The sequence below is a fragment of the Podarcis melisellensis genome (genome assembly GCF_964234715.1).
Source record: "Podarcis melisellensis genome assembly, chromosome: 3".
NCBI classification, from domain to species: Eukaryota; Metazoa; Chordata; class Lepidosauria; order Squamata; family Lacertidae; genus Podarcis; species Podarcis melisellensis.
In genome coordinates, this window is record NC_138530.1 from 12,151,845 (window position 1) to 12,176,670 (window position 24,826).

The 24,826-nt window shown below is 43.0% G+C and overlaps 1 protein-coding gene across 8 annotated transcripts in view; it reads right to left on the reverse strand.

Annotated features, from left to right (window-relative positions):
- EML6 (EMAP like 6) overlaps window positions 1-24,826 on the reverse strand; it is a 160,360-nt gene that overhangs the window by 61,426 nt on the left and 74,108 nt on the right. For all 8 annotated transcript variants that reach the window (XR_014166234.1, XR_014166235.1, XM_081903624.1 and 5 more), the window contains 9 exons: window positions 23,665-23,802; window positions 22,416-22,672; window positions 19,565-19,777; window positions 15,902-16,069; window positions 14,449-14,555; window positions 10,895-11,013; window positions 8,868-9,054; window positions 6,341-6,446; window positions 2,427-2,520 (listed from right to left, as the gene is read on the reverse strand). Coding sequence is in view for 6 of the 8 variants with exons in the window: in XM_081903624.1 (XP_081759750.1) it covers window positions 2,427-2,520; window positions 6,341-6,446; window positions 8,868-9,054; window positions 10,895-11,013; window positions 14,449-14,555; window positions 15,902-16,069; window positions 19,565-19,777; window positions 22,416-22,672; window positions 23,665-23,802 (1,389 nt within the window). In the remaining 2 variants the exon portion in view is untranslated. The remainder of the gene's footprint in view (window positions 1-2,426; window positions 2,521-6,340; window positions 6,447-8,867; window positions 9,055-10,894; window positions 11,014-14,448; window positions 14,556-15,901; window positions 16,070-19,564; window positions 19,778-22,415; window positions 22,673-23,664; window positions 23,803-24,826) is intronic.

Consider the following 24,826-nt stretch of genomic DNA (forward strand, 5'->3'; position numbering starts at 1 on the left):
TACATAACTCTTATTCAGCAAATCTTCCCCATCTTGAGCAGACTCTATTTCATATGGAGAGAATTTTTCAGGAAATGGTTGGCAAAGTAATTCATACGGGGGTAAAAAAACCACACAGCTGTGCTTCAATGTATTCAAGATAACAGAGGGAAAGGGGACACAGGTCAGATTAATTAAGAGAGCTATAAAGAGCACCATTTAAACCACTAGGCGATAAGCAAGTTGCTATTAATATTTAAGCAGTCTCAGAAGGAGGACTGGAAGATCCGTGATAAGTAATTGCAGCACATTAGATGGATAATTAGAAGGGCAAAAATTAACACCATATTTCAAAGAATAGTTAAAGCCAACAGAAATAAGGCATGAAATATAGATTTTGATTAATTCATGTTAGTTATTTCAGTGGGCCCTGGGATTTGCCCCACAAAGTTTTAAATCATCACAATACTGCTAGAATATTTGCAAGAAGATAGGCTGGTAGTTGTACAGGGAGCAGAAGGGCTGAAAGGCTCTGCCTTTTCATCTTTGCAAAGGGATATGGCAGCCCATGCATGAGAAATGTAGCTTTCATTGTAAAAAGGTTAAGAGCATTCGCCACCTCTGGGTTCTGCATGGTCCCTGGAGGTGTTTTTAAAGTATAGGCTCAAAAACTAAACTTAAATTCAAAGGGGATTCTAACTTTGCAGAAGACACATTGATGCAGCAGATTAACTGAATGAACTCTGATGTCTTGTCCATTATCGGGGGCGGGGGGACTGGGGTGCGTTTCAAAAACCCACCCAGCCTTCGCTTTTGGTTGGAGAGCAAAGGACTCAAGCTCAGAAGTTTTCAGGTGTTTTGAAACAGTATGTAACACAGTTCGACTGTATGCAAGATTTCAGCCAAATACTTTATACTGAGATAAAAAAAACCCTACTACTGCTTAATAATAGACAAAGTACGTGTACTGCATTGAAAGAAATCATTATTGAGATCCATGATTTGCCTGGGCGCAGTCCTTATTTTATAAAAAAGGGAAGCTTCTGTTTAATAGCGGAAATGAGAACATCCATTAGAGAACCAATTAGATAAGTGACCAAACTGTTCCTGAATACTTCAAGTGTTCAGGCAATCACAAAAGCTTCTTTGCCCTTGTGAGGTTAACAGATAAACTCCCAGGCAACAAATGGAAAATTTAAAACTGTATTCCAATTTGAGATGGGGAAGAGTGGGCCCAGGAGAGGTTGTCTGACATTATCAGACTTGAAAATCTATTTATATTATACCACCAAAACTGCAAGGGAGGTTCAGGCGGAGAAACAATCTCCCCTCCGACCACAATGCTGTCCACAGCAAGAGGGTAGCTATAGGTGATTTGATGCAAACACTGCAGAATAAAGACACAGAAGAGCACAAACTAACATTTTGCTTTGGCAAAACAGGTGGAATTTAAGTTTTTTCCTCCATTCACATAACGACACCCCCCCCCCAATTTTACCCAACTCCCCCTTGTAAGGGTTGAGAGAGGTAGGTCCAGTGATCAACTTACAATTATTCTGTATACAATCAATATAGGGAAAGACCTATATTGCCAGTCACAAACTTAGGCAGGAATGGGGGGTGGGGGGGTGGAACCAAGAATGTAAGCTATAACTGGGTTGTTGTTTTTATTTTGATTATGTATTTTGCAGTTTTATATCTTGATTTTATTCTGTGAACTGCCCTGAGACCCCCAGGTATAGGGTGGTATATTAATACAGCAGCAGCAGCAGCAGCAGTAGTAGTAATATAAGGCTGAAAATGCTATTACCATCATTAATGTTAGGGAATACAGCGAAACAAAACAACAAGATGTACCTCCTATGTTAGTTAGGACAAAGCAACAACATCTGGAATGAGCAACATAGGTGGAATACTGGTGAACATGCAGGTGTCGATAGGTAAAAAGATCAGTATGTCATTCAAGATTAAATACCTCTCCATGAATTGAGTCTACATATTTTGTAGATGTGAACAGGGCCATGAAGTGCACCAATCACACAACTTTTCATCTTGGTCTCACATTTTTTAGGCATGCATCATTACGCAACACAGTAATTCAGTTTTACTAGCAAACCAGACGTTAAACTAACCTCTTTCCAGCCCCAGGAGAAGCGTGGAGAATGTTTGCCCGACACACCTACACACTGCAGCCACATGTCGCGACACACAGTTTGGAAAGCTCTGCTCTGATCAACGCATGGAAGTCTGGCATGTGAGAAGGTGGGGCATTGATGAAAATCCCAATCTTCCTCTCTCTCTCTTGTCTAAACATACAGGTTTAAGGTATGGGGAGGAAGGTGGCATTTTGATCTCTTAAAACAGCATCCTAAAACTTGGGCCTGAAAAAAAATATATGCATGCAACTCAAGCTGTTAGAGAGCATGCCTGCGTGACAACGTTCTTACCTGGTTACCGCCATCTTTTCTCCTTTTTTCCAGTCCCAGAGTACGATGGTATGATTGTCATCTAACCCAATAGACGCCAGACATTTTCCATCAGCTGCACAAAAGCAATTGACAACATCAGAGGTGAGAAACCCTTAACAGAAATCTGACAAATGCTGCATTTATTTATGTCAAATTTAAAGTACAGGTACTAATAGCAATGCAGATGGATGCTTCGTAATAAACATAGTTTTTCACTGGGGTACAGGAGCAAATCTTCTGCTAACTGTAGCATGTCAGTCACAGCATGTACAGGTCAACCTATCAGGTTCCTAAACTTTTTCGTAGCTTATCACATGACACCCACATCACTATCTAGCTCTCTGCCACCCCTCTCCCCAATATCACCAGAAGTTACTGAGAAAAGTAGCAAGAGGCAAATTAAGATAAGGAGAAATTGTCAGTTTGCATTTCTCAAGTATTGATCTGATGTGTAGAAATCTTTCCTATTGTAATTAATTCAAGAGGGTTCTGGAAGCTGCTCTGTGTGAAAGAAACAAGCAGATGGTTCCTGATGTTTGGGTTATTCTTTCAGAGAAGCTGAGTACAGCTGGCTTAAACTGGTTCTCTTATCTCTTCTGTCAAGGTCATGCCGACTATAAAAATAAGGCCAGAAGGAGCCTGGGTTTCACTCTTTTCCATCTCACTTCCTTCTGGTGTGGTGTTCTGTATATAGTGTTAAGGTTTAGTCTTTTTATGAGTTATTGTATGTTTAAGTTAAGTCTGCTGCAACTGGATTTCTTATGGACAGTTCCAATCCTGAATGTATTGGATTTGTGACCATGATGCTTATTTGCCTTCAGTAGCAGTAAAGCTCTGCTGGATGAAATATTAATTGCCTCTGGTCTATTTTTGGGGGAGTCCTGCAACGTGTTTAAGTTTTCACTCTGCTAACTATACGCTGGAGTTCTGCTCTGGAGCAATGCTGAGTGGAATACATGACAGAAACACCGTTTCCTTCTTTCACAGGAATGATAAGGCCCACTACTAAAACACACCTCATTTTATTGAGGTGCGCATTTTATTGCACTGCGCAATATTTATTCCCCTTCCAGGGGAAGTCCCACCCCCCTACCCCTCTTCTGGCCATGGGAGTGCACCTGGCTTGGGCTGGAGCCAGGTTTACCCTCTCCGGTGCCTCCAGCTCACTAGACTACACTATAATATAAATGTAACGTTTATATCATGGGTAGGCAAACTAAGGCCTGAGGGCCGGATCTGGCCCAATCGCCTTCTCAATCTGGCCCGCAGACGGTCCGGGAATCAGTGTATTTTTACATGAGTAGAAAGTGTGCTTTTATTTAAAACGCATCTCTGGGTTATTTGTGGGGCATAGGAATTCGTTCTCTTCCCCCTCCAAAAAAAATATAGTCCAGCCCCCCACAAGGTCTGAGGGACAGTGGACCAGTCCCCTGAAAAAGTTTGCTGACCCCTGGTTTATATGTACTGGGAAACCCCTAAAATTGTGTGACTCGCATTATTGCAATACAGTCATACCTCGGGTTACAGATGCTTCAGGTTGCGTTTTTTCGGGTTGTGGACCCGCCAGGACCTGGAAGTACTGGAACGGGTTACTTCCGGGTTTCAGTGGCCGCGCATGCACAGAAGCACTAAATTGCACTTTGCGCATGTGCAGAAGCGCCAAATCTCAACCCGTGCGTGCACAGATGTGCCACTGCGGGTTGCGAACGCTGCGGGTTGCGAATGTGCATCCCACACCGATGACGTTCGCAACCCAAGCGTCCACTGTATTCACTTTATTGCAATGGTCTGGAAGCGAACCCACAATATCTATGAGGTATGCACATACTCTCTTTCAAGGAAAGCACAGAAGAGCATAGTGCAGCCTCTCTAACCACCAAAAGCACCCACATCTGCTTAGCTTCAACTGTGTCCGGTGGCAGAAGAACCTCCAAGCCAACATAGGCATAAATCAAAAACTCGCCTGATTGCACCGAACTGTTGACACTGTCAATCCAGACTGTGGTGGTGGTTCCTGGCCAACAGAACACGTGGCTTGCAAACAAAGGGGGGAAGGCTATCATGGCATGTGCTCCACTGGCTTACTGAACTCATCAGGGAGGAAAGCAGACTTAGGAGATAGCTACTGTGAATCAGATCAGCAGTTGCTGAGCAGATTCAGGCCAAGGTATAATCTCCCACGAAACTTACAAAATATCTAGCGTCACAGCACCATGCGGAGAAGCTGCAGCTAATGGGATTTGCACTCAAATGAAATGTTTCCCGGGCAGTCAAAATACATTCTTTAGGGAACAAAAACTATATTTTGAAGTACAGTGGTGCCCCGCAAGACGAATGCCTCGCTAAACGAAAAACCCGCAAGACGAAAGGGTTTTCCGATTTTTAGCGGCTTCGCAAGACGAATTTCCCTATGGGCTTGCTTCGCAAGACGAAAACCCATAGGGAAATCTCCGGGGACAGCGGGGAAGCGCCGCGCGCCTTCTCCTCTGTTCCCGGACCTGTCCTAAGGGCTTCTCCTCTGTTCCCGGGGCTTGCGGTGGGAGGAGGGTTTTTCCTCCCCACTGCCAACATTCAGAACAGCATTCTGAATGTTGGCGGTGGGGAGGAAAGCCCTCCTCCCACCGCAAGCCGTCAGGACAGGTCCGGGAACAGAGGGGAAGGTGCACAGCGCTTCTCCTCTGTTCCCGGACCTGTCTTGAAGACTTGCCCTTCTCCCCCGCCAGCCTTCAGAAGAGTTCCCGCCTAGGCTGCGGATAGCAGCCTGCTGCCCCGAGCGAGGGGCGCTCTTAAGCAGAGCGCCCCTCGCGCGGGGCAGACATTCGCAGCTTGGAGAGCCCTGCAGGGGAAGTCCTTCAGGGCTCCCCAAGCTGCGAATGTCTGCCCTGTGTGAGGGGCGCTCTGCTTAAGAGCGCCCCTCGCGTGGGGCAGCAGGCTGCTATCCGCAGCTTGGAGAGCCCTCTGGACCTCTTCTGAAGGCGGGGGGGGGGGCAAAAGTCTTTGCTCCCCCCCGCCTGCCTTCAAAAGCCGTCCGGGAGCATTTTAAAATCGCCCCGGGACAGCGGAGGAATTCTCCGCTGTCCCGGGGCGATTTGAAAGCCCCCGGGAAGGCAGGCAGGGGGGACAAAGACTTTTGCCCCCCGCCAGCCTTCAGAAGAGGTCCTGGACTGCCTGCCTTCCCGCCAGCATTTTAAGATCGCCCCGGACAGCGGAGAAGTCTCCGCTGCCCCGGGAAGGCCGGCGGGGGGAAGCAAAGACTTTCGCCCCCGCCGGCCTTCAGAAGAGGTCGGGGGACAGACTGTCCCCGGACCTGGTCTGAAGGCGGTTTCCATAGGAACGCATTGATTGATTTTCAATGCATTCCTATGGGAAACCGTGTTTCGCAAGACGAAAAGACTTGCGGAACGAATTAATTTCGTCTTGCGAGGCACCACTGTATAGATTGTAAGAAACTTGCAACCAACGCAACACATCAATAACAGTGTGAAACAGGTAGTATTTTAGGAGTGCTATTTATTTTTCATACAACACATAACCCCCACAACTAGGCACCCTACAAAAATTAAAAGGGAAGCAGTCCTGGCCTGCCAGCTTAAAGTCTGATACAATATAAGGCATATTAAGGATGGTTTGCACACAGCATCCATTAGGAACATCCCTCTGTAAATTCCACTGTTGATAAATACTGTTACGAAGAAAGGAAAAGAACAGTGACATAAGAACTTGCTTTAAGGTTTATGCACTCATGACCTGCTCCAAAGTGGGAACTGAACCTATTTATTTGGAAACTGATAAGGACATGTGGCAATACTAATATTGGAGAGAAAACCAGAATTTGACAGCAACCCAAACTGATGGATCCATGAGACCCTAGTTGGCAGTGGATAGCTGCTTACCTGAAAAATCAAGGGCACAGACGCCTCTTTGGTGTTGGCCTCTTAGCAGCGACAAACATTTGAGTGCTTGAGTGTCCCACACGTGAATGGCGGCATCTCTCCCAACCTAAATCAGAACACCTGGTGTGAGCGGCTGTGCGTAAACAAAAAACTTGACAGTAATAATTTCCACCCAACACACCCTTCAGCCAGGAAACACTTCCTAGTTTTCTCAACCAGATGTCTCTTAAGTGCGGTTTACTTGGATATCTCAGGTGCTGACAAGAGGCTTCCTGCCCGTATTGTCCTCTAGACTTGGCCACAATCCGTTGTTCATAATCTTACTTCCATTTTCAAAGCTGTCATCCTTGCCCTCCTCTCCTCAGTTTCACTACGCCCCTCAAGGACAAAATATATCCATGGAGCACCTAGTTATTGGCTCTCCCATTCAATTCCTTCTTATTGGGCACCCTCTGGGGTCAAGGGGTCTCCTGACACAAACTTACCTTCACGCTTCCTGTTCCTCCAATAGCCTTTTTTTACCAGCCAGTATTTGGATAACAACAGACTGCAACCTTTTCCTTGAAGTCATCCTCAGTTTGCCCTTCCTATCCTCTTCTGTTTTCCCTCCTGTCACTCTTAGCAGCCTCTCCAGTACTTTGCCTTCCTCCTCCTCTTTGACTTTTGGGGTTTGCTCCAATGAGCTTTAAGCCTTCAAGCATTTCTCTTCTCCTTCCTGCATTCTATTTCAGGGTGATCCTTTGACCAGCGCTATCACACTGATGATTCATACATGTATCATCGTCTTCATTCCTACTTGGCTCCCTCTAGCCAAACTAAAAAAAAATAAACACGTTTCTCTGATTTATACTCTTGGATGTCTAGCCATCACTGGAGTCTAACATTCCCCAAACTGGAACTCTATTTTATTTTAAACTTTATCCTATGTTTTCCTTTCTTGATGCTGCAGCAATAGTGGGACATCTGACCTCCTGAAACCTTAGTCATTGCTGCTTATCAGGACGGATAAATATCGCTGCCAGTAAACCTCACTGCTCCCCATATCACAGTTACAGATAGGTAGCCATGTTGGTCTGCCATAGTCAAAACAAAAAAAATTTTTTCCCCTTCCAGTAGCACCTTAAAGACCAACTAAGTTAGTTCTTGGTATGAGCTTTCGTGCATGCACACTTCTTCAGATACACTGGAATACGCTCCCCATATCGTTGCCTAAAGGTAAAGGTAAAGGGACCCCTGACCATTAGGTCCAGTCGTGGCCGACTCTGGGGTTGTGGCGCTCATCTCACTTTATTGGCCAAGAGAGCCAGCGTACAGCGTATAGGGTCATGTGGCCCAGTGGCGTAGCGTGGGGGTGCAGGGGGGGCCGGCCGCACCGGGTGCAACATCTGGGGGTTAGGGTTAGGGGGCGCAAATCCACGGGTTAGGGGGCACAAATTACTTGCCTTGCCCCAGGTGCTGACAACCCACGCTACGCCACTGATGTGGCCAGCATGACTAAGCCGCTTCTGGTGAACCAGAACAGTGCACGGAAACGCCGTTTACCTTCCCGCCAGAATCTACTCGAATCTACCTATTTATCTACTTGCAGTTTTGACGTGCTTTCAAACTGATAGGTTGGCAGGAGCAGGGACCGAGCAACGGGAGCTCACTCCGTCACGGGGATTCGAACTGCCGACCTTCTGATCTATACTATAAATGGTATACATTCCCTGTAACATAAGATGTATTTTATGGTTTGATGCCCACATCCTGCCTTCTGTTGGGGAGATGCTCTCCTATTTTTCTGCAAGGATATGGGTTCCTTACTATCAGCAGAGGCATCATTTAACTTTGTCTTCCTTGCACCCCACCCCCCACATTTTGGCCATAGGGATGTTTGAACATGGACATCCCAATGAAACCATTATCCTGAAAGATATGCAGACTACCTTAATATCCCTCCCTAAAATGTACACTCAGAAATGGAAAACTAAAATAGTAGCTGCAATAATAACTCCTTCTAGAAGCAAACAGTACCCCATGCCAACAGGATTGGAGCCAAACAGAGAAACAAGGGGGAGGTATCAGCATGTCTGGAGGACTCCAAGGTTTGCAGCAATACAAAAGAAACATTTTAAAATAAAAGTCTGAAAGAGCCCCCAAAATAACAGCCCCCCCCAACTCAAACCAGCCAAACAAGGACTGAGCATGCCTAGTGGCCTCCAGGAATGGTGGAATATTGAGTTGCCGCTGGAAAACTGAGGATGGGAATAAATTGACTTGCTTGAGCCTCTTACAGTTTATCATATCTCATAGGAAGGCTGGGTGAACAGCAGCAGACCTGTAAAGGTGTCAGGAGAAACCAATGCAACGTTTTCTTGTTGGTCCCATTTGCAATACACTAAATCACACCATTCCTAAGGAGGTTGGTATGGTGTTTGAATTTTACAAAAAACAAAGTGCAACAATAAGTAAACAAAAATAACAACGACGATAATAATAATACATTTCCATTGAATTGGCAAGCATTGTTTCTCCAAAATCTTACCTGTCCAGTGGCAACATAGTCTTTCAGAGGATGGATGGCTAGACTGAGGATATCATCATCGTGACCGAGATACAGTCTTTGGGTGTGTTGCTGTCTATTGTAAACAACAGCAACAGCAGCAATGTGGTACACCACCTCCCCAGTCTGTGTGTAGAACAAATTGTTTCGGCAGTCATAGCCTCTGTAACTGGGATGAATGAAAAACAGCAAAAAGGTGAACATTTTAGCAAAGCGGCCTGCAAACTGTAGAAGCAAAGGATATTGTGCTATGATCCTAAGTGCCTTCAGATTTTGCTGAAATCAACCAGACTCCATTTCTAAGTAATATTTAGGATACAGATCAATATGAGAAGCAGTGGATTAAGAATAATGCTGGGTGGTATTCCTGGCACGGACATACAAGCTAGCTACTTAGAACCAGGTAGCTGGTTTCATTCAGTCTACAATGAAGTAGTCTTCCAGTTTCACCTTAAATCCTGAACTAAATCTGAGTTTTCGACACATGCCAAAAAGGGCTTCATTGGACAGTCCTGTGTGCAGATGAACTGATATTAATGGATATTTTCAAAGGAATTCATTTCTACAGTGGTGCCCATCAAAAAGCCTGCACGACTTCCATTTTATGCAAAACATCGCCGTGTTAAGCTACAGCCAGTCCAGCCAAGAGTTCCAGACAGTTAAAATTATTACTGATCCAGAAAATAACTCTGAAAGCCAACTTTGACGTGAAGATGGAAAAGGAAATGGGAAGGATTCACCTCCACCTTCCTCCGTATGTTAAAGCAAATGGGTGGACTGGTCCTTGGACCATAGCTGTCAACTTTTCCCTTTTCTTGCGAGGAATCCTATTCGGAATAAGGGAATTTCCCTTAAAAGGGGGAAACGTTGACAGCTATGCCTTGGACACTGCTGCCTGTGGGAAGCAGTCACCCATTTTTGTTCAACGTTGTATTTCCTATGGTGAACTCAATTTTTTTGAATACTTTGGTAGCCTAAACAGCACCATCTGTGCAGAAGAGAGAGGCAGAATATGGCTTGGGGGAACCCCAAGGTCTGCATAAACACAAACAATACTTTTGCTTGGAATTGCCCCCTAAGTGAGGGAGAGGGGTTAGCTGCTAAAACAGCTCACAGAGGATGGAGCATGTTAAGAGGACATGGAATGCTGGTTCTTGCAAGGTGGGTGGAAAAGGAAATGGGAGCCATTGAGGCACCTGAGAGCCAGTGTGGTATAATAGTTGGAACCCTGGGAGACCAGGGTTCAAATCCCCACTCAGCCATGAAACTCAAAGGGTGACCTTGGGCCAGTCGCTATCTCTTAGCCTACCCAACCTCTCACAGTTGTTGTGAGGATGAACTGGGGAGGAGGTGAACCACGTAACCACCTTTAGCTCCTTGGAAGGAGAGGTGGTATAGGAATGTAACACATATATACCGTATTTTTTGCTCTATGACTCTTTTCCCCTCCTAAATAGTAAGGGGAAATGTGTGTGCGTCTTATGGAGTGAATGCAGGCTGCGCAGCTATCCCAGAAGCCAGAACAACAAGAGGGATCACTGCTTTCACTGCGCAGCGATCCCTCTTGTTGTTCTGGCTTCTGAGATTCAGAATATTTTTTTTCTTGTTTTCCTCCTCCAAAAACTAGGTGCGTCTTGTGGTCTGGTGCGTCTTATAGAGCGAAAAATACGGTAAATGGAATGACATCTCCTTTAGGAAAGCATGAACAGCAGCAATCCATACGGCACCATTTTGTTACAGGTTTCAGTTCTCCATACTTAACATAGGCTACAGCTGATGTGTTGTTGACTTGGCAGCAGGCACAATGCAAAGCTACAATGCAAGCCCCTAACAGAAAACTCCATTTCCCTAAACTGAGAATGTGTTTCTTGGTTTTCATGATAACTTCAGACAGTCTCTAAATCTAGGTGCTATTTCTGGTTTTGCCAAGAACAGATTACCTTTTTCTGCAAATTGTAGTCTATAAAAGCGAAAAGACAAGAGTAGTCACTACTGAAAAGTTATTATACCCATGTATAAATTGCAGCTTTAAGCTGTCCTCGGGGGCTCGCTCTCTTTTAAGGAAGGGCACTGAGTGGTTTTTCTCTTTACTTTGCTGTTTCAGTTGAGGTAGATCTTCTTTGTAAACCTAAAATAATCGAGAGTTACATTGCATTACACATCCCCAGTCCAATAATCCATGTGGCTTATTGCTATTTGCGCCACGACGGGGCCTAGTAATTTGCAAGATCAATGTCACTACCCTGTAATGCATGACAAAAATCTGCCTCTTGGAGAAGTCTGAATTCTTTGTATCAGAAGCACCAGCAATGGAAGATCAGGCCAAGCTCATTTGATTACTGCACAAAAAAGTTTAAAAACTATGTGTCTATGTCTGTGTGTGACACTTGATTCCCCCCCCCCCGCCCCACTATCTTAATTCTTTTAAATTAAAAAAACCAAACATATGTAGATCCTTCCTTCATTCGTTCAGGGAGTTTTTGTGACATATGCAAATGACACAGGAGATTTAAGCAGTTTGCGAGCGCCGAAAGAACTAGGAGATGGATTTACACTGCTAACAGGTACACCAGATATTAGGCATGCAAATCTTTTAAAGAGATGGTTAGGAACTCAGATACTGTGACATCGGTTTAATCCAGTGGACAGCTGCAAAACAGCTTCCAAAGATTCCTGTGTGGGTGTAAAATTCCCTGCGTTTGGGAAGCTGCAAGATTCTAACGCACTGGAAATCTCTGCAAAGTACATGTCCGAGTTGTTTCTATCAATCACGACTGCTTGCTTACAACCCTGTTCCTTAATAGATGGCCTCTGAGCTCTACATATACTCTCCAGCTGTCCCTCCAAGCCATAGCATCTTCGTTTCCCATCATCACCCCGCCCCCACGATTCTCTGTCATACCTCCAGGAAGCCAATAGTATCTGTGTTACAGCTGATATAGCCCCTTAGCACAATGCTATGCACACTGATTCTTAAAGAAACAGTGGATTTAACATCCCATCACCATATGTGATGTTTAGGGTGCCCCTGAACTTTCAATCAATGCTTTTCGGCGAGGGTATATGTAGGACTACTATTGGAAGTTGGGAACAGAAAAAGCCCCCTTGTGGAAGAGGAGGAAGAAACTTCAAACTCTTGTGCCCAAGACTCGCCCCAAGCTAAAGTCACAACACAGGACAAATGAATTAAGAGTCATAGAGTTGCAGAGTTGGGATCATCAGGGTCATCCAGTCCAACCCCCTATAGTGCAGGAATCTTTTGCCCAACAAGGGACTCGAACCCATGACCCTCAGATTAATAATTATTATTATTATTATTTATACCCTGCCCATCTGGCTGGGTTCCAACAGAATATTAAAATACAATAATCTATTAAACATTAAAAGCTTCCCTAAACAGGGCTGCCTTCAGATGTCCTCTAAAAGTCTGGTAGTTGTTTGTTTTTCTCTTTGACATCTGGTGGGAGGGCGTTCCACAGGGCAGGTGCCACTACCGAGAAGGCCCTCTGCCTGGTTCCCTGTAACTTGCCTTCTCGCAGCGAGGGAACCGTCAGCAGGCCCCCTTGGCACTGGACCTCAGTGTCCGGGCTGGACAATGGGGGTGGAGACGCTCCTTCAGGTATACTGGACTGAGATTAAGAGTCTCATGCACTACTGACTGAGTTATCTCCCCATAACTGCAAGGTCAGGTCCAGCAATCTGCAGAGGAATCCTGCCTCACAGTCCATTTGGTGAGTGTAATGCATTCTGCAGTGACAAAGGCGGGGCCTTCTCTATGGGGCCCCCTCCATTTGCAGAATTACCTGCTTATGGAGATAAGACTACCTTTAACTTAAAACATCCATTGTTTCACACAGGCATCTGTAAATGAACTCGACCATTTAGATGCTGCTGCTGCTGCGCTGAGCTGTTTTCAATATTTTTATTAGTCCACGTGAGTTAAATGATAATTTAATTAATTGTTTATTGCTTTACGGCGTACACTACATTTAGCTCCTTAGGATCCTACAGAATGAGAGGCAGCTTATAAATGGAAATAATAAATAAACACTCACATAAATGCAGAGAAGGGTGCAATTGTTGAAGCAATATACTTTTTCTTTTAGCTTCAACAAACAGATTGGAAAGTAAGAGATTTAGGGTCATTATGGCAAAAACATTTGGAAGGCCACTTATGTCTTAAACAAGTGCATGCTTAGGAACTTCATGCAAATCTTCTTCCCTTCAGTGAAAATGAAATGCAATTCCTACATATTTATTCAGCCTTTTTATTTCATATAATTCCTTGCTTTATTGGTAGCCCTTTAATTTAAAGGACGATTCCTGTATTGAAGAGGGTTGGACTAGATGACCCTCAAGGTCCTTTCCAACTCTACAATTCGATGATTCCATGAGAATAAATTAACATTAATTATGGATTTACCGGCTAACGAGAGCGGTGGGTTTGAAAATCCTGTGCGTGATTCTGTAAGAGACTTGCAGAAGAGCTGCATATTTTTCAACCTTTTTTTTTTTAAAGGCGGTATCTGGAAAGAGCTGCACCTGCTCATTCAAAGGTTTTCTAATTAACTGATCTAAAGGGGTGGAATGATCAGTCCCATGATTAACATGCAATGTCATCTCTCTGACCTCTTGCTAAAAATAAGACCGCTATCAACATGACAATGGCATCAAAAAAACCTCCACTAATATATTATGCAAAGAAAGCTTAATGCCCCCTCTTAACTTCCTGTCTCCCCCTCCTAACTTTCTATTTCTCTACTTTCTCCCCCCTGTCTCTCTTTCCCCTCCTCAATCCCACATTATCTCCAACAAAAAAATGTCTCCAACTGGCTGCAATTCATTTGTAAGAAGGATAAAGGTAAAGGTAAAGGTACCCCTGCCCGTACGGGCCAGTCTTGACAGACTCTGGGGTTGTGCGCCCATCTCACTTAAGAGGCCAGGGGCCAGCGCTGTCCGGAGACACTTCCGGGTCACATGGCCAGTGTGACATCGCTGCTCTGGCGAGCCAGAGCTGCACACGGAAACGCCGTTTACCTTCCCGCTGGTAAGCGGTCCCTATTTATCTACTTGCACCCGGAGGTGCTTTCGAACTGCTAGGTTGGCAGGCGCTGGGACCGAGCAGCAGGAGCGCACCCCGCAGCAGGGATTCGAACCGTCGACCTTTCGATCGGCAAGTCCTAGGCGCTGAGGCTTTAACCCACAGTGCCACCTGTGTCCCTTGTAAGAAGGATGCTGAGACTTAAAAACGGAGACACTGAATGTATTTTTGTTACCTATGGAAAATCTTTATATGAAAATAATAATAATAATAATTAATAATAATAATAATATAAAATGCTGGGGTAAGAAAGCTGAGTACTGTACAAATACAGTTTGAATACCACAGTTCATATTTTTAGCCTTAAATTTCCTTAAATTCAACGTGGTCTCTCATTTAAACTCTCGAGCTCAGTTCTTTCGCTTAACTTTTCCTTCCTTCAACTTTAAAATCCCTCCGCTGAATATGTTTCGGTGGGCTTCCAGGTTGCTGGGTCTAATGGCCTGTTTCCATATTGCTCACCTGTCGGGTGTAGTTGATTTGAGCTTCTTGCTCTATATCTGAGTCTAACTCTGGCACATCAGATAAATCGGAGTCAGATTCTTCGCTGTGTGAATCTATGCCACTTTCTGCACATGGGAGAATGCACCAGATGACATTTTAATAAACACAATTAAAAACTAAAGCCACATCCCCGCAAATAATGAATACAAAAACATGTGCATGCACACGAAAGCTCGTACCAATAACTAACTTAGTTGGTCTCTAAGGTGCTACTGGAAGGAATTATTTTATTTTATTCATTTTATTTTGTTCAAACAATTGTTTCTTATTTGGCAGTAGAAACATGCACAGTGAACCTAACCAAAGATGCAATTATTATTATTATTATTATTATTATTATTATTATTATTATTATTATTTATCTCCCGCCCATCTGGCTGGGTTTCCCCAGCCAGCCACTCTGGGCGGCTTCCAACAGAATATTAAAATACAGTAACCTATTAAACATGAAAAGCTTCCCTAAACAGGGCTGCCTTCAGATGTCTCCTAAAAGTGATAAACCAGAAAAAAGAAGCCTTAGTCTGTGTGCTTAAATAAACATAGAAAAGGGCTAAAGAAGAATAGTTTACAATCAATGTTTACAATGCAAGCAAAGCACAGTGTTCAGTGACCCCTTCCATGAATTTTCAGTTTATTTTTCTTTTCCATTATGGCCATAATTCTACAGAGGTATGCAGGTCTTCACTGAAAATTGGCTTTTCCGTTCAGCTGCAGTAGAGCAGGTTTAAATACAGCTCCAGCTGCTCGTATTGTTCTCTACTCTGTGCACATACAACTCTCTAGGATTCCCACTGACATCCATTAGTGACACGCTAGAAAGCTGTGTGTACACAGTGTTTCCCCATCTGTTCTCCAGCAAATTCAAACCTCCCTATGTCTCCTATTCCAACTTTTCTTCATTGGTCCTAGCTAAATATTCCTGTGGGTCTCTGCAGTTTGAAATGATTTTTATAAGTTATTGATTTAAATGTGTGGACATCCCCTGATGCACAGCGAACATTGTGTACATGTATTATTTGAGCAAACTGCACCCAATGAGAACATGGGCCTGTAGGAAAGCAAAAGGCAATGCGCATGTTGGATTCAAGTATTCTGGGGGATAATGATTAAAAGAAAACCCATTCAATCCATCAAAGCTATCTTTTCAATTGCAACTTCTTCCAATGCTTGGCCAAAGCAGCCAAGGCAAGTGAAGGTATTTTGCTTTGAGGGGCCTATGTCTTTTGGCTGAATCTATACTGCTCAGTTCAAGTTGGAACGGTTTGTTGGTTTTTATAACTGTAGCTGTTCTACAACTGTGTATTATGCTGCTGTAATAACCCATCCTGGGACCATAATGGTGAAGGACGTAATTCAGTGAAAGAACCAACGAACGAATGAATGAATAATAAAGAAATGTTGTTTGCATTACCTTGGGGTGCTGTTTCATGGATTCCATTTGTTAAACCTTCTGGAATAAACCGCCACTGAAAAACAGAGTGATCTGCACCTCCAGTACTTATTACCCACTGAAAGTCATGCGACCAACGGACATTAGTAACATGTGCAGAATGGCCAACGTATTTTCTAAATTTAGCTCCTAGAACAATAATAAAAAAACCATATTGATAATTGCAAATAAAATTCATGAAATGTCAGAAAAAAGCATAGTATAGATAGATAGATGATAGATAGATAGATAGATAGATGATAGATAGATAGATAGATAGATAGATAGATAGATAGATGATAGATAGATAGATAGTTATAGTTATAGTTATAGTTATAGTTATAGTTCTTTTAATACAGCCAGCATGAAGTCACAATAAACTATATATACCCGATCAACACAGAGACACAAAATGTGTTTTCCTTTCCCAATTATGGGCAATAATTTTCACTAAAATGATTGCCCTGTCGCCTACCCTACTCAGTCTTTGTATCATGGTAGTCAAAATGGCATATTCATTTCCCCTTGTTTTGTAGGTTTTGTTTTTGTCTTCAGTACTGGCAGATATTAGCTTGCTGATGTAATCATATTAGATACTACTTCTCAATAAACAGAAAATAACAAAGAATCCTTTGTTAGTCCATAAAGCTGTTTCCTCTTTTGCTGCAGTGGACTAACACATCTAACTCTCTGGAAGTAGTTCTTGAGAGTTTATGATGGAAGTTGTTTGCATAAGTCAATGTAAATATCACCAGTGCTTTTTTTCTAAAAAAATGTTTAGGGGTACTCTCATTTTGACTCAAGAAAATCACCATTTTATGGGTCAAATCGGGAAAAATAAATACAGTAAATGGACAAAAGTACAAAGATTCACAAAATGTTTAGGGGTATGCACACGCCCCGCCCCCCCCCGAAAAAACACTGAATATCACATAAGCTTAATGACAGAATCGTTCTATTTCATTGCATGTTTGAGTTTCATACTCCCCCTGCCCATGCATGTTTGATTGCAGTTTCCTTGGGGCAGAGCTTGCAGGGTATTTATTTATTTTATGTCAGCTGTGTGGCATGATATAAATAGTAAATCGGAAGAAAAATCCTTGCACTGCTACTGTAAGATGCAGCCAGAAGGCCTTTGTCCTCTTGACTCTGAAGTTTGTTTTATAAAATAATTGAAAAGACATTGAAAGAAAACCGTTCTGAAAGCCAGCAGATCTCAGAAGGACAGAGGATGCTCAATAGCTTAGAGTTCATCAACTTCTAATACTGTGTTTCCTGAACATGGACAACTAGCGTCCAAGGCAAATCAGGTATTGATTTGTGGGCTTCCAGTGGGCATCTGGTTGGACACTGTGTGAATGAAATGCTGGACTAGATTGTTGACATTTCCATTCCACCTTAAGGAACAGGCATGTGGAAATGTTGTGTGTCACATGTCTGTTTACATTCCAGCACAGTATGCTGGGAACTTCTGTCTGTGTACAGCTTTTGCCTTTGCTGATCTCTCTCATGACATGAGAGAGAGACGACATGTTTCTTTGTTCTGATTTATGATTATGTTATGCACTGAGTTGAATAGGATCCAAAAAGCAGCAGTCTGATTGGTCGTAGAACAATAGGGTCCAGAATGCAGCAGTCTGGTTGGTCCTAGAACAATGCAGCAGTATGATTGGTCCACAGGAGCCACCCAATCCAGCTCCTGGTGAAAGTGAATCCGCAACCTGATTAGCCTACAGGAGAATCCCAGAATTAGCCAATCACATGTGACCCATTGTGTAAATAATGTATATAAAGCAGATATTTTGGGGGAACCCTACCTGGGTGGATGGAGCAGCCAAGTAATTTCGTGGTCCCCGAGAGGGGGCAATGACAATAAAGATATTATTATTATTATTATTATTATTATTATTATTATTATTATTATTATTATTTTTTCATTCCTCACTACCAGGAGCTGAATAAAGAGCATGAAATCCACACTTGACTCCGAGTTTATTTCAGATTAATAAATCTGTAGCTGAAGTATGACTTCACAAGCCTCACGCCTATTCTGTGTGCGCAGTACACTCTGCTAATAGCGTGCTCTGGCTTTTGAAGTCCAGGTCACTGATTTACGTCGGAGCACAGGCCGATGGAAGGAGACGTCCAAGCTGGGGCCTGCCAGCTGGCCCCCCGGCCCTCTGCATGTCAACATAGATGAGCCTCTGCTGTGATCTAGCATGACTTTTTATGCTCTTCAGGATTGGGGAATGACCTGACTTGGAGGGAATTCCATTGGAATCCACAGCCAGTCAAAGACCAGTATATCTGAAGGAGCGTCTCCTCCCCCATCGTTCTGCCCGGACACTGAGGTCCAGCTCCGAGGGCCTTCTGGCAGTTCCCTCACTGTGAGAGGCCAAGTTACAGGGAACCAGGCAGAGGGCCTTCTCGGTAGTGGCGCCCGCCCTGTGGAAGGCAGCCCTGTTCAGGGAAGTTTTTAATATGTGACATTTTAGTGTATCTTTCATCTTTGTTGGAAGCCGCCCAGAGTGGCTGGGGAAACCCAGCCAGATGGGCAGGGTACAAATAATAAATTATTATTATTATTATTATTATTATTATTATTATTATTATTGATTGAGAGTTGGTCAAGGCCTAGTATGTCCTACAGTGAAACCAGGCAGGCAAAGTGAACTTTATATATTACCAATGGACTACTAACCTGAAGGTTCTTTGGTAGAAGCCACCACCAACCACTAACAAGCTCAAGTTAAAGATATCAGACTACTTTTTCAGCTTTCTGCTTTCCATTTCACTTCTACATACTAGTATATTTTGGATATTTTCCATGTATGTGCCAATGAAACAGATATGTGCCAATGAAACAGATAAATTAAAACAGATAAATGCCAACAGTGTCCTTCAGCTCTCTATATTGGACAAACAGGCCAGACCTTACGCCAAAGAATAAACGGACATAAATCGGACATCAGGAATCACAAGACAGAGAAACCAGTAGGAGAACACTTCAATCTCCCAGGACATTCTATACAAGATCTCAAAGTAGCTGTTTTACTACAAAGGGATTTCAGAAATAGACTGGAAAGAGAAGCTGCTGAATTGCAACTTATCACCAAACTTAAAACCATGGAGAGACCTGGTCTGAACAAAGACCTTGGATTCTTATCTCATTATACATGACAAAGCCACTTTTCACCTTCTCACCCCTTGCTTTTTCCTGTAAGACCTATTGCAGTCGTTAAGAGTCGTCAACAGGCTCATCACAGCTATCTGCCCATCACCCATTCCCACCACTCTTTTGAGTAATACCCCTCCCCACCTTCTCACTATATAGAAGGGTCTGGAAACTTCTGTTTCAGTGTATCTGAAGAAGTGTGCATGCACACGAAAGCTCATACCAAGAACTAACTTAGTTGGTCTTTAAGGTGCTACTGGAAGGAATTTCTTTTGTTTAGATAAATTATTGACATTGGTCCATCCAAAAGGATTTGACATGGTTAGGGAGCAGGGTGGACAAGTGAGGAGGTACTGGGCAGTCTCTGGTGCTGAGGCCCACCTGAAAGTGGCTCAAGATCTACTATGGAAACTAAATGATCAATCCCAACTGCAAGCGAGCAATCAGTTATGCACAGGACAGGGTCTTACCTTTCTTTAGACAAGGAAATCTGAACAATTTAACTAATCCAAAATCGTCTCCAGTCACCAGAACCGCATTATTGTAATTTCCATCCACAGAGTTGATGTCTGTAACGTTGCTATACTTCGGCCAGATCCCGTTCACTTCTGATCCCATCACACACGTCCAGGAAGCCCAATGAATCCCTTTGATTTCATCTTTGCTTGTTAAATGCTTTCCAGCTGAAACGAAATCAGGTTAATAAGCTGTTTAACCATTTGTGTTTCAGAAGAAGTAACGGAACGAAAATTTCCACCACGGCGGCTTTCAAATTTCCTGTTTTAAGGGATTAGTTCCATATCAACCTGCCTCCTAAGGATTTCCTCCATGTCAGCTGTGGTATGACCACAGTTTATTGGTAAATATTCATGTGCAGAAGGTCACAGGTTCAATCCCTGGCACCTCCAGTTGTATATGAATATTTTAGTACCAGTTTCCTGAGAATCTTGTCAGCAGTTTGGTTTCGATTGTACACAATTAATTTTGGCTTCTATTCTTTTTCTTTCTTTCTTTTCAATTTTTTAAATTCATTTTATAACACAACTAAACAACACAAACAGAAAAACAAACAATACAAACAAATTCTTGTCTTATCCTTATTTTTTCTAAACGTTAGATGAGCTTCCCCAAGTCGCCCTATCTGATTTTCATTTTACCTCATCTTTAGCAGTTTACATATATCATTATTTTTAACCATTTTTTTAAATCACGCTTACTTTTGCCATAAAAATCTTCACATTTTATCACTTACAAATAATACTATTTTAAAATACACTATCTTCTACTTCTAACGCTACAGCTGATACCCACTTCCAAGGCTATTCTAGACTTTAAATATTAACATATTTTTTCAGATATTCTTTAAACTTCTTCCAATTTTCTTCCACCATCTCTTCTATTCTTGGGCACTCGCCATCATCACTGGACGCTCAAAAGGTAGGGCCAGGTGTAGCAGCAGCACCGGACTCCTTGCCTGATCAGAAAAATGTGCCACAACTCCTTTGTTTATATTATCACTGTAAGCCTAGGGTTTACAAATCTCATAACATCACAGTTGTTTCAGAACAAGCGGCGTTCATCTGAGCTGCATGCTGTCCCCAGAAAGCTCTCCTCTGGAAAAGTGCAGAGAGATGGAGTCTGGCTTCCACACTCAATAGGAGTGAACTCTGAAACCGCTCTAAACTTCCTGCTCACTAGCTGGACGTGTACCGTATTTTTTGCTCTATAAGACTCACTTTTTCCCTCCCAAAAAGTAAGGGGAAATGTGTGTGCGTCTTATGGAGCGAATGCAGGCTGCGCAGCTATCCCAGAAGCCAGAACAGCAAGAGGGATCGCTGCTTTCACTGCGCAGTGATCCCTCTTGCTGTTCTGGCTTCTGAGATTCAGAATATTTTTTTTATTGTTTTTCTCCTCCAAAAACTAGGTGCGCCTTGTGGTCTGGTGTGTCTTATAGAGCGAAAAATATGGGTGTGGGTGTGTACATTAAAATAAACACATATATTTAGTATGACCAAGCCACCCCTCGCCACCCCCTGTGGGCAACCATGCAACCCTTCCCTATTTTCAAAAGACGCCCCCCTCCCAAAGTCAGACTCTAACCTGCATGCATTTTGGACCCATTTTGCAGACACTCCAAAACGATCCCAAATGAGCACTGTGCAGGCTCAGAAGGCATGGAATATAGAATGATGGCTGGAGAATAAAAATAGAGGAAGGGGAGGAACAGTGGAATGCTCTGCTTGGAGGAAATGGCTGAAATGGAACTCTGGGCAGGGGCACTCACTTTGGCAGCTAGGCTATACTGCAACATTTTGTTGCAGCTTCCACTTTTAACAACGGCCTGTGTTATTGTTTGTTTGCTTGTTTTAGTAATTCCAAGGTGACCTGATTATAGTTTCATGTTCTACTACAGGGAAGATGACAATGTTGATGATTTAGAAACCTGAGTTAGTTTTGGAGTTGTTCTAGATTCTGATAATGGCTACTCCATTATCCTTTCTGCTGCACCAGGTCAAATTCTAGACCTTTCCCACCAGTTCCAGAATAATTGTTCATGAAAGGAATTTGGAATTTTTCTTCAAAAAAGTTTTCTGTTACATATTTTATCACATTTCTTTCCTGAATCAACACATAATGATTTCAATTTGAGCACAACCTAGGACGTAATTCAAATGGGATAGTAAATCTGACTAGGATAAGGAAAAGTCGGGTTCAAACCCCTGCTCAGCAATGAAGATCACTATGTATGTGAACTTATATTAGTCACTATTGTTAGCTCATATCAAGCAAATCATGCAGACCTGCCTGAGGACTGCAGAGGAGGCAGGGATAGGAAAGAAGTTAAACCCAGGTTTGCAGTTAAAGAACTTCCCCAAGTCACAATATTCCTAAGATATTACGAGAACCAAAACACAACCATCCTTCAAAACTTGCACTTCTCCGAATTTTGTAATATACGTAGTTCTCTAATCAAGTATTGTGTACAATAATGTATACACTGCGGTAAAATGTGCATTAAAATATATTTATCAGTGAAAAAATAATTTTTTTCTGAGGAAATTTCTTTGCAAAAATATGTATACTGGGAGAAATGCGCACTAAAATGCTAGTGAATTTTCCTGAGGACTTTAACAATAAATCACAGATGTGAAAATGTGGAAAACTTAAGACTTGAAAATGAAAAAAACTGACTAGAAACTGAGGCTGACAGATTTGCCTTTCCCTGGTACCAATCAGCTTTTATACCTGTGAAATTTAAAACTGGACAGTTCTATTCACAGATGTTTAAAAACCAGTGCAAATCTAAAGGAGAGGTCTTACATGGCATCCTGTAGAAGAAGCGTTCTCCCGCACCATCATTCGTTTGCAAGAATTTGCTGTCCAGAGACCAGTCGATATGAGTAATAAAGCTAGAAGACTTGTTGCATTCTCCAGTTTTTTTGTACCGTTGAGCAACTGCATAGATATCCACGGGGCCATCATTGGAACCCACTGCAAGATAGCAGCCATCTGGCGAAAACTTCATTTCATGAATTACTTCTTTCCGGTCTTTGATATGAACTACCTCTGTCATATCTCTGCAAAGGGGTGGAAATGTCAACAGGAGGCCTGAAGATGCAAAATGTTAAAACCAAAACCAAGCCCACGCCACCTCAAAAGTCCTGACTTATTTATTACTTTGATTAAAAAGTTCCCAAAATGTTAAAAAAAATAATATAAACAGGTATCATTACAACAGAGGTTTTATTTCACTGGAGCCTACAGGCAGAACAGTGTGCACTGGGTTGCAGCCTTAGAAGAAGTGCACAGTGTCAGTAAGCCAGAACAGATTATTACCAGCAGGTATGAGAGAATGTGAATTTATTAGGGCCATTTTGTACATTGACAGGTTAATAAATAAGCACAGCCTCCAACCATACTTCCTATATTACTTGGGTAACACTCGCAATTCATAACCGGATAATGTGTACATTGACAAGCTAATAATGTGCACAGTATCTTATTGAGTATTCTGTTTTGTACACTATTCAACATCATTTGGACACTATGCATGTTAACTGAAGAATGTGCAAAATCTCCTCTTCCATTTGTGTACATTCCCAATGCTTTCATCTCCAACGAACTCAAATTAACCCCCGCTTTCACAAAATTAGCCCAATCCGGAAAGGCCCATTTCAGTTCAATTAATGATAGTGTATCAGGCTGAAAGCAAGCCTTTTGCTGATTTGCTGTCTCTTCAGCTCTTGTCTTTCTTGCTCAGCTCATGTGCCCAGACAATATTATGGTATGTTAAAAATATTCCCCATGCTGTCTGAACTGGGAAACAGTTGTTTAAGGGCCGCTTAAAAATCAGGTTTTTAAACTAGGATCTGGTTACTGGAGAAAGCAAGAGGAAAACCTGTGGCCACACACATCGTTCTCAGGCAAACAAACCATGGCTTATCAGAAAATTATGAGCTAGGCTATGGACTTGTTATAGAATGGTGCAAGTAGCACCCACAATTTCAGATTTGGTCTGAGTTTTTAGAATATGCTTGCTTTTGTTAGATTAATTTTCCTTTTCTCCTACCTTACTCTCAGAACAATGAAGGAACCATCCTTCATTCCCAGTGCCAGCTGAGATCCGTCAGGGCTGAAAGATACACTTCGCACAGCTTCTTCCATATTGCAACGAGCAATCAAGGCGTGGTCAGGAAGGCTCCATAACCTGCGCAAGAACAAAAAGGACCAGAGAAAACTTATTGCAGAATATTTATTTAATTTAGTTGGCAGCAGAAACTTTTGTTGCTGCTCTCACTTCCTATTACACTAGCCTATTCCCAAATGATGAAAACCTGCATTTTTAATTGTATCATTAACACATTCACAAAAAACCCTCAATAATCACTTGGGTGCTACAAGTATAATATAGGTGTTTGAGATGTTGGAGGGGTTTTGTGCACTTTTGGACGGTGGCTTCTAACCTTAAAGGTAAAGGGACCCCTGACCATTAGGTCCAGTTGCAGACGACTCTGGGGTTGTGGCGCTCATCTTGCTTTAATAGCCGAGGGAGCCGGCATACAGCTTCCGGGTCATGTGGCCAGCATGACTAAGCCGCTTCTGGTGAACCAGAGCAGCGCACGGAAATGCCGTTTACCTTCCCGCCGGAGTGGTACCTACTTATCTACTTGCACTTTGACGTGCTTTTGAACTGCTAGGTTGGCAGGGGCAGGGACCAAGCAACAGGAGCTCACCCCGTTGTGGGGATTCAAACCGCTGACCTTCTGATCGCCAAGTCCTAGGCTCTGTGGTTTAACCCACAGCGCCACCCGCATCCCTAACCTTAATGACTGGTAATAGGTTACTGAGTTGTTTAAGCTACCATTTCCCAGGGCTTCCTTCTCCAGAGCTCTGGAATGCCTATCAGTAGGTGAGCTGCAAGATTGAATTGCATTAGGAACTTGATAGGAAACAGAGTGTGTGCTTACTCCAGAAGCCTCAGGCCTGCAGGACAGAAAGTAGGAACACTCTCATGGTCTATGGATTGTATCCAACAAAGTCATCTTTTTGGTGCAAAGAATTCTGGCTGCACAACAGGACTTCCTCTCCTTTTCCCACGTGTCCCATGCACATGCCCCATTCAGGGTTGGAAGAAACCCTGGACAAAGTCAATCCTGTGTGTATGGGGATCTAGATCCATGGCGAGAGAGAAGTGGGAGAAGTCCTGTTGTACGTGCAGAAGTCCTTGGGCT